This window comes from Lipotes vexillifer, unplaced genomic scaffold (genome assembly GCF_000442215.2).
Source record: "Lipotes vexillifer unplaced genomic scaffold, Lipotes_vexillifer_v1.1 scaffold524, whole genome shotgun sequence".
NCBI lineage: Eukaryota > Metazoa > Chordata > Mammalia > Artiodactyla > Lipotidae > Lipotes > Lipotes vexillifer.
Window position 1 is genome coordinate 1,063,948 of NW_006774722.1, and position 10,670 is coordinate 1,074,617.

A 10,670-nucleotide genomic window follows, 5' to 3' on the forward strand; every position below is an offset into this window, starting at 1 on the left:
GGGAAAGAGCCTGCCCAGGGCCTCTGAAACTGTTGAGACATCAGAGGGGGCTTGGGGTGCAGATATTGATTCCAAAATAGGAAAAGAAACTTGAAAATCAAAATGAATAAATGTTTAATCAGATTTTTGCAAAATGCAACACACCCGCTCTTCAACTGCAATTCAGTTCAGCTCCTAGGTAGTTATGTATAAATTATATTCAATGTGGAGCAAAAGCGGGGCCAGGATTAGGGTGGGATGAGTGAGGCGTCTGGAGTGCAATAGTTAAGGTGGGGCTCCATCTCAAGGTCATGCAGGTGCTGGCTCTGCATTTGCAGGAACCTGAGAGTGGTCACCTCCTTAAATTTTGCATCCCAGGGCCTCACTCACTCTGCCCTGGTCCTTGCTCTGAAAACAAAGGAACTTTATATGTACCTCCATAAGGGGCCCCCAGAACAAGGATTCCATTCCTAGATGACCCCTCGGGCAGAGTCAGCCCCAGTCCTGTCTGCTCCCCGATGTACCATCCAACCAGCATCTCTGGTTCTTAGACATGTGTCTTCCTTACATTAGTGGGAAGTCCCCAGCGACAGGGACTCCTGCTTTCTCCCTGACACGGAATCATCCTTCAGTCCAGATGCACTGAAGAATGTAAAATTCTCCCCATTGCACCTTAGGGTTTGCTGCTTTAACCCTTTTCAAATGTCTGGCATTTAAGAGCTTTCTTTTTCAGGAAATACCGCCTGAAGGCTGAAAACGAGGCACGGCAAAACTGGGCCCTGAACTGGGGATTTTTAACAACCCCCCTCGAGGAGGTAAATGTAAATTTGATGAGCTAGGAGGTTATAGAATCAATCATTTCCAAGAATAAATGGTTATGAAGTGTATAATTTGCAAGAATAAATTAAAGAGCATATTGTAGGCGAAGACGGCTGACATCTGAAGTTTCCTCCCATTCACAAATTTATTGAGTACTTACTATGTGCCAGGCACGTTCCAGGTGCTTCATCCGAACCAGCTCATTGAACCCACACGACAACCCCTGTGTGGAGGGGGGTGCTCTTTGATGTCCATTTTCCAAGTGAGGAATTTGAGCTCAAAGAAGTGCCAAGTCACACAGCTCAGAAAGAGAGGCACCAAGGGGAGATGCTGGCCTGGCTGATTCCAGGGCCACTTGGCCTTGGAATTCCCATCTGTAAAATGGGGTGACAGTCCTCACTGCCTCACTGAGTGACTGTGACGTTCAGATGGAAAGAGGGGAGACGCCAAGTGAATATATCGGCACGATTATTAGGAAAATACTCTTGGTATTTCCTACACCAGATAGGAACCAGAAACAAGGAAACGGACCAGGCATAATTAACAGGGAGTGATGGGGACACCAGCAAAGAGACCACTAACCCCATCCAGAGGCAGCCACCATCAGCCCAGCTGAGGGCTACCAGACAAGCAGACTGGCTGTATTTTCTGACTGTTCAAGAGAGTCCAGGGCTTCCCTGGTGGCACAGTCGTTGAGAATCCGCCTGCCCAAGCAAGGGACACGGGTTCGTGCCCCGGTCCGGGAAGATCCCACATGCCGCGGAGCGGCTGGGCCCGTGAGCCATGGCCGCTGAGCCTGCGCATCCGGAGCCTGTGCTCCGCAACGGGAGAGGCCACAACATTGAGAGGCTCGCATACCGCAAAAAAGAAAAAAAAAAAAAAAAGAGTCCAGAAATCCAGATGCTTTAATGAAATCTCTGAGTCTAGAATAGTGGCTTGGATTTATAAGACACCAACAGGCTCGCAGAATGCTTGTGAGCTTCACTGGGATTGTGGCCAGTGGTTTGCAACCTTCCACGTGATCTCCAGGACACAACATGAGGAAACCACATTTCTTTGGAGGGAGGCAGAATTGCACATAGGCCGCATAATTCAGAATGTTCATGATCTAGGCAGCGCAAAGCCCCTTTGTAATTCACCCCGTCCCACTAGTGCTGAAATTATGCCATTCTTAATGAGTTTTTTTAATACTTACAGGGTTACACAATTTGAAATTTTATGCATAAAATGAGTCCTTATTAATATAATATGCATAAAAGAGTCTATATTAATATTCCTTATGTGTAATTAAATTGGGTTTTTGAAGGGTTCAAAATTGCTTTAAAAATTAAAAGGCGGGGGTGGAGGCTCTCCTCATAGTTTACAGGTTGGTCCTGAACCTTGCTGCCATGTTTTAGTCTAAGTCCATAACCTGTGACATGTTCTCAAATCACTCAGCAGGGCTGTAAATAGGCAGTCTGCAAGGGCCTGGGGCTGAGCTGGCCTGTTGGCCAGTCCCCACTCCACTCCTTTCTAACTATGATCTGAGCACCACCCTACCTGTAAAGTGCCTTGCCCTGCGGGGGTGGGGCAGTGAGGGGAAGCTTCCAATGTCTCAGCCTGCGGGGCCCCATCCCTGGGGATTGTGTTTCAGCTGATCAAGTGTGAAGAGCCCGCCACCCCAAAGCCCAAAATCGAGCTTCCCGAGCGCTTCCGCATCCGGCCAGTGACCCCAGTGGAGAAATACATCAAGGTTCGCAAAGTCCTTTTAAGTACTTGCTTTCCTAAGTAAGAAATCAACCCCACCGGAGACGGTGTTTCTCCTGTGTTGCTCCTGGTGGGCCCAGCCACCTGCACAGGTAAGAACACCGCGGCGCCCAGCCTGCGGGGAGGCGGGTTTCCAGCCCTTTCCAAGCGCACACATGGGAGACACAGCAGGTTACTGGTCCCTACACCGGCGGGACCTCAGAGGCCAGAGGAAGGAGTTGGCATTTGAGCCCGATTTGCAGTGGGAAGCAGGGTCACGGTGTGTTGAGAATTGCCTTTTTAAGAGATCGCTCTTGTTGCTGAGTGAGGGACCAGGCCGTCCAGAGGGGTGAAGACTTAGATGGTGTTCCCACCTGAGACCCATCAGCTGTGGATGTAGGTCTCCACTCATGCGTCTCCTCTCATGCGTCTGTCACTTTAATCCTGGGTTCTGCCTCTGCCCAGCTACGGAGAAGGCATTTCTGTGTCCTGATGGGGAGAGCAGATGAAAACTCAGGATGAAGGTGGCCAGGGGTGGGGGAGTTAGGCTCTGGATTTTCTTTTCCTGACGCCCTCAGGGTCTGATGGGGAGGCCAGCTCGTTCATAGTGGGTGCTCAGTGGGTACGATCTGTTAGCCGAATGAATGAGTGACTGAATGAATGAATACATTCCACTGAGATGTTGAGAGGGTTCCCCCCTGATTATACAACAATACTCAGTGGTTTTTCTAGAAATACAGCAAAATATAAATCATACATTAAAACATCCATATGTACCCTGACCCATTGTTAACATTTTGGGGAGCTCCTTCCAGATGTTTTCTATGCCTCCATATACCACCAATAAATGCTAGCTCTTATTTTTTTTCTTTTTTTTGCGGTACGCGGGCCTCTCACTGCTGTGGCCTCTCCCGTTGCGGAGCACAGGCTCCGGACGCGCAGGCTCAGCCGCCATGGCTCACGGGCCCAGCCGTTCCGCGGCATGTGGGATCCTCCCGGACTGGGGCACGAACCCACATCCCCTGCATCGGCAGGCGGACTCTCAACCACTGAGCCACCAGGGAAGCCCTAGCTCTTATTTTATTACTGTCCTTTAGTTGCTCCCCATACTGAGTGCTTTACATCGTTATCTTATTTCCACAACATCCCTGGAAAGTGGCTATAATTGCCATCAAACCCATTTGGCAGATGAGGAAACTGAAGCTGACAAAGGCTGAATAACTTTCCCAAGGTCAAGTGGGTCTGATTCCAGAGCCATACTCTTAAATGTTATTTTTTGACTGCTCCTTCAATAAACACACACACATGCATATATATATATATATATATATATATATATTTAAAAGTCAAACTCCACAGGCTGCTTTGTAATCTCCATTTTTCACTTAACAATATACCCTATATATCTTTCCATGCAGTTAATTACAGCACTCCAAATCATTATTATGTTAATAACTGCATTTTTCTCCATTGTATGGGTCGACCATGATTTGTATACCCTTCCCCATCTCTGGACGTCTAGGTTGTACCCAGTTTGCAAGGAGCACCCTCGTAGACACAGTGTTTTGCTCCCAGTCCGTAAGTTTATGGGGACACGTGCCCAGAAATGCAGTGGTTGTTCAAATGAACCACACACGTGAGGAACCCGCTCTGCCCGCACAAACTCCGACTGGAACCCTAGGGCTGGCCAGCGGACAGGGCAAGAGGGGCAGGTAGAGGCTCTGCTATTTCTCCACTACTGGGTTTTAATTCTGCCACCTCCCTACCCCCACATCCACCCCAGAAGAGGACACAGGGGTCCCCGAGGGACCCTGCTGTCTCTCCTGGCCACAAGCGGTCCCCGTAAGTACCTTGTCCCTGGGGAAGCTGGGCCCCTCCCTCTGCCATCCTGACAAATGGCCCCCGTGCCTGCTCAGGCGGGGTCCACCAGAATCATCATCTTTTCAAAGGAAGCGTTCCCACCTAGAGATCAAAACAGCATCCCCTTCTGCCGGGGAGAAGAGAGGAACTGTCCTGGGACCAGAACAAAACGGAACATGATTTCTCCCTGTGTGAGCCTCTGCTTAGGAGAAGGCCAGGTGTGGAAGCCACGCCCCTGTCAGAGCGTGGTGGGGGTGGACGGGGGAAGGAGTGGAGGGTCAGTCTCACGATGCAGCAGAGAAAGGCACTTTGCTTGTTTCCCTCTGAGCTTCCTTCCTTGCCGAAGAAATGGTTCCCATCTTCCTCCTTCCCATCCGCTCTCCAGGTGGATAGACCCTTTAAAAATACATTTATGGGCTTCCCTGGTGGCGCAGTGGTTGAGAGTCCGCCTGCCGATGCAGGGGACGCGGGTTCGTGCCCCGGTCCGGGAAGATCCCACGTGCCGCGGAGCAGCTGGGCCCGTGAGCCGTGGCCGCTGAGCCTGCACGTCCGGAGCCTGTGCTCCGCAACGGGAGAGGCCACAGCAGTGAGAGGCCCGCGTACCGCAAAAAAAAAAAAAAATATATATATATATATATATACATTTATGGTTTAACAGGCATCCTACACCCCAAAGGGCAATGCCGTGAAAAGCCTCCTCCTGTCCCCCGAGTCCTGAGAGCTGTTGCCCCCTGTCTCTGCACCCTTCCCCAGATGCAATATGCCTATCCAAGTGGATGTGGAGGGGGCTCTAGCCCTTTCTCCTTAGTACACAAATTATACCATATTTTACATCTTTTTATGCATCTTTTTCTCTCTTAGCAGTTTGTCTTCAAAGTCGTTCCATCTGAGAATATACGGAGCCAAGTCATTCTTTTAAACTGCTGCGTACTTTTCCATGGCGTGGAGGGGCTGTGGCTGAACGGGTCCCCATGGATGGACACGTAGGCTGTGTCCAGGCATTGACTATGACAAACAGGGCCTTGGTATGTGCGTGTGCAGGTATTAGGATGTCTTAGGATAAATGCCTAGGGATGGATTGTCAGGTCAAAGAGCGTTTGCATTTTCATTTTTCGTAGATGACGGTGAGATTGCCCTTCACAGAGAATTAACAACAGATTCTCCCATAAGCTCATTCACGGTGGTGTTTTCATCTCTTCATCTGGTTGGGTGAAGTGCGGCATCCCAGGGTGGGTTCTGACTGCATTTCTCTTACAAGTTGGAGATGGACTTGAAAGCTGGTCCCGTGTGTTCCCGAGGTCCCAGCATCGTGGAGAACTGGCTTGCTGGAGGAAATTCTGGCCCCGCTGGCATTTGTTCATGACCCTCTCTGCATGGGGCCTCTCAAGAGATTAATTTTAATACCTCATCAAGAATATATGTTAAGGGGCTTCATCCACCAGGACCGTCCCCTCGGGCCACCGCCTCACTCAAAGATCCTTTGAGCCAAGCGTGAACTCGTAACGCCAAGCGTACTAAACCACTTCATCTCAGTTATTCTGCTGGGACAAATATTCCTCGCTGCTGTCTTGGTTCAAATCCCCCCGTAAGAGCAGAACAGAAGATTATTCCAAATGGAAGGGAGAAACCTGCATAAACATTTAGCCTCATTTTCGAAAAATTTTCCACATTTCAAGGAATTACAAAATTGTGGGTTGTTTTTCATTTCAGATAGAATCCCATTTCCCTTCTGGTTTTTAATGAAATTCAATTGTTTTTCATTCCTGTGGCATCTATGGTTTGGTGGGGGGTGGGGGTGTGTACACACACGTATCATAAAACCTTCTAATCAAACCTATAACTGCCAGGATACCATCTGACAATGTTGCCACATATTTTATAAAGGGCACTGTGAACTGTAGTATTTGGTATTTCTGCACCTCACTTTTTTCTCTTTTTCACTCTTTTACCAAGTAAAAATTATTTCACTGGGTCGTGAATTAAACGTGTTAAGCATTACAAGATAAAGAGACATGTTTGGTGATCGTATATATATATATATATATACATTTATGGTTTAACAGGCATCCTACACCCCAAAGGGCAATGCCGTGAAAAGCCTCCTCCTGTCCCCCGAGTCCTGAGAGCTGTTGCCCCCTGTCTCTGCACCCTTCCCCAGATGCAATATGCCTATCCAAGTGGATGTGGAGGGGGCTCTAGCCCTTTCTCCTTAGTACACAAATTATACCATATTTTACATCTTTTTATGCATCTTTTTCTCTCTTAGCAGTTTGTCTTCAAAGTCGTTCCATCTGAGAATATACGGAGCCAAGTCATTCTTTTAAACTGCTGCGTACTTTTCCATGGCGTGGAGGGGCTGTGGCTGAACGGGTCCCCATGGATGGACACGTAGGCTGTGTCCAGGCATTGACTATGACAAACAGGGCCTTGGTATGTGCGTGTGCAGGTATTAGGATGTCTTAGGATAAATGCCTAGGGATGGATTGTCAGGTCAAAGAGCGTTTGCATTTTCATTTTTCGTAGATGACGGTGAGATTGCCCTTCACAGAGAATTAACAACAGATTCTCCCATAAGCTCATTCACGGTGGTGTTTTCATCTCTTCATCTGGTTGGGTGAAGTGCGGCATCCCAGGGTGGGTTCTGACTGCATTTCTCTTACAAGTTGGAGATGGACTTGAAAGCTGGTCCCGTGTGTTCCCGAGGTCCCAGCATCGTGGAGAACTGGCTTGCTGGAGGAAATTCTGGCCCCGCTGGCATTTGTTCATGACCCTCTCTGCATGGGGCCTCTCAAGAGATTAATTTTAATACCTCATCAAGAATATATGTTAAGGGGCTTCATCCACCAGGACCGTCCCCTCGGGCCACCGCCTCACTCAAAGATCCTTTGAGCCAAGCGTGAACTCGTAACGCCAAGCGTACTAAACCACTTCATCTCAGTTATTCTGCTGGGACAAATATTCCTCGCTGCTGTCTTGGTTCAAATCCCCCCGTAAGAGCAGAACAGAAGATTATTCCAAATGGAAGGGAGAAACCTGCATAAACATTTAGCCTCATTTTCGAAAAATTTTCCACATTTCAAGGAATTACAAAATTGTGGGTTGTTTTTCATTTCAGATAGAATCCCATTTCCCTTCTGGTTTTTAATGAAATTCAATTGTTTTTCATTCCTGTGGCATCTATGGTTTGGTGGGGGGTGGGGGTGTGTACACACACGTATCATAAAACCTTCTAATCAAACCTATAACTGCCAGGATACCATCTGACAATGTTGCCACATATTTTATAAAGGGCACTGTGAACTGTAGTATTTGGTATTTCTGCACCTCACTTTTTTCTCTTTTTCACTCTTTTACCAAGTAAAAATTATTTCACTGGGTCGTGAATTAAACGTGTTAAGCATTACAAGATAAAGAGACATGTTTGGTGATCGTTACTTTCAGGGAAAATGTGATCTCCGAAGCCAGCTGATTGGAGCGTGCTTACGTTCAGCGCACCTTACTTAGGGACCCTGGCTCTTCTTTCTGTCTTTTCTTTCTAATTTTTTCTTCCAGTTTTATTAAGCTATAATTGACACACAGTACTAAGTAAGTATAAGGTGTGCAGCATCATGAGTTGACTTACATACACCATGAAATGATTATCGCAATAAGTTTAGCGAACATCCATCTTCTCATATAGATACAAAATTTAAGAAATAGAAACAAAATTATTTTCTCCTTGTGATGAGAATTCTTAGCATTCACTCTCTTAACAGCTTCCATATAGAACGTAGAGCAGTGCTCATAATATTTATCCTGCTGTCCGTTACATCCCTAGCACTTGTTTTTCTTAAAACTGGAACTCTGTACCTTTTGACCACCTTCATCCAACTCCCCCTCCCCCACCCCCACCTCTGGTAACCGCAAATCTGACCTCTTTTTCTACGAGTTTCTTTGTTTTTGAAGTCTAATTGACCCACAACACTATGTTCGTCCTTATTATACAACACAGTGGTTCAATATTTCTAAACATTTCAAAATGATCACCGTAAGTCTCGTTACGATCTGTCACCATACAAAGATATTGCATAATTACTGACTATATTCCCCACACTGTACATTTCATCCCTGTGACTCATTTATTTTGCATCTGCAAGTTTGTCCCTTTCACTCTCCCTCACCCATTCCTCTCTTCCTCCACCACCCCTTTGGCAACCATCTGTTTGTTCTCTGTTTCTATGACTCTGTCTCTGTTTATTTTTTTCCATTTGTTTTGTTTTTTAGTCTCCACATGTAAGTAAAATCATGCAGTATTTGTCTTTCTCTGTCTGACTTATTTCACTTTTAAGTATCCTCTAGATCCATCTATGCTGTCATAAATGGGAAGATTTCATTAATTTTTATGGCTGAATAATATTCCATTGTGTATATAGACCACATCTTTATCCGGTCATCTGTTGATGGGCACTTTGGTTGCTTCCTTATCTTGGCTATTGTAAATAATGGTTCAATGAACATAGAGTTGCATATATCTTTTCAAATTAGTGTTTTCATTTACTTTAGGTAAGTACCCAGGGGTGGAATTGCTGGATAGTATGATAGTTCTATTTTTAATTTTTTGACAAACCTCCATACTGTTCTCCACAGTGGCTGCACCAATTTCCATTCCCACCAACAGTGCAGGAGGGTTCCCTTTTCTCCACATCCTCGCCAGCACTTGTCATTTGTTGTCTTTTTGATGATGGCGACTCTGACAGGTGTGATGATTAGTGACAGTGAGCATCTTTTAATGTGACTGTTAACTACCTGTATATCTTGTTTGGAAAAATGTCTGTTCAGGTCCTCTGCTCATTTTTTAATCAGGTTGTTTGTTTTTTTGATGCCGAGTTGTATGAGTTCTTTGCGTATCTTGGATATTAACCCTTTATCACATACGTTTGCAAATATCTTCCCCCATTCGGTAGGCGGCCTTTTTGTTCTGTTGACAGTTTCCTTCTCTGTGCAGAATGTGCCTTTGAGTTTGATGTAGTCCCATTTGTTTATTTTTCCCTTGCCTGAGGAGACATATCCAAAAAAATATTGCTAAGACCAATGTCAAAGAGTGTGCTGCCTATGTTTTCTTCTAGAAGTTTTATGGTTTCAGGTCTTACCTTTAAGTCTTTAATCCATTTGAGTTTGGTTTTGTGCATGGTGTGAGACGTAGACCAGTCCGCTGCTTTTGCACGTTGCTGTCCCGCTTTCCCAGCACCATTTATCAAGGAGGCTGCCTTTTCCCCACTGTATATTCTGCCTCCTTTGTCATGGATTAAGTACCCATAGAAGTGTGGGTCCATTTCTGGGCTCTCCATTCTGTTCCATTGACCTATGTGTCTATTTGGGGGACAGTACCGTGGTTCGTTCTGTCTTTTCCACACCAGGCATACCGATCCTGATGCCTCCGTGGACACGCCTCGTGTTGCTGTGGCCCAAGGCGACTCAACCCCCCTGCCTTTCTATTCCAGGTGCTCCCATCCCGCCCAGTCCCGAAGACGAGCCAGGGCTTCATCGGCTGGAGATCCGGGGTGCCGGGCCTGAACAAGTGTCTGGAGCACGATTATGAGATCAGAAGCTGCAAAGGGGCGTATGCCAAGGAGCTAAACTGGCCTAAGCAAGGTATCCACTGAGTCCAGACAGAGACCCTGGCCCCTGGGGCAAGGAAGGGTGGACTGCCAGATGCCGGTGCCCATGCCCAGGAAAGGAAGAGCTCCCCGGCCTCCCCCCCAAGGACAGGGTTCCCCTCCACATCTGCTCATGGGATATTGTTGCAAAGAACACAAAACAGCCCTTAGACGTTTTCAATTCATTAATGCCTCCCTTCCGGAACATTCTTGTAACATATTCATTCTTGGCTAATGCAATGAATAAAGCAAAATAGACTCTCTGATTTTTTTTAATACCATGGGAATTTCTAGGTATAGCTTTTAAAAACACGATGTGATTTCATTTTTAAATATTTGTCTAAACCCTTTAATGTCACCTTCAATCCCCCTTCTCAGCATCCTTGTTGTAATGAAGTTGTTGGCCAGGTGTTTCTGTACCCGAATACCCCTGGGCCTGCTTTTCAGGAGGAATAAAGCGCTTTGAGCGTCCCTCGACACTCCTTCCCCAGGATATCTGCAATACGTCAACAGCTTTAAAGCAAAAATGAGCACAAGATGTGCCACTGAGTGCGGGTTTCCTGGAGAGGATGGGTTTCCCAAGCACTCCGTAGAAAACCTTCTCCGATTACCTGGTCCCCCCCCCCCCCCCCACCCCCCCCCCCCACCACG

The 10,670-nt window shown here is 46.8% G+C and overlaps 1 protein-coding gene across 1 annotated transcript in view; it reads left to right on the forward strand.

Annotated features, from left to right (window-relative positions):
• The window catches only part of CIMIP1 (ciliary microtubule inner protein 1), a 12,017-nt gene extending 1,744 nt beyond the window's left edge, over positions 1-10,273 (forward strand). The window contains exons 2-4 of the mRNA XM_007449455.1: positions 713-794; positions 2,432-2,530; positions 9,864-10,273. Coding sequence (XP_007449517.1) covers positions 713-794; positions 2,432-2,530; positions 9,864-10,025 — 343 coding nt within the window. The 3' untranslated portion in view covers positions 10,026-10,273. The remainder of the gene's footprint in view (positions 1-712; positions 795-2,431; positions 2,531-9,863) is intronic.
• The last annotated feature ends 397 nt before the right edge of the window (positions 10,274-10,670 follow it).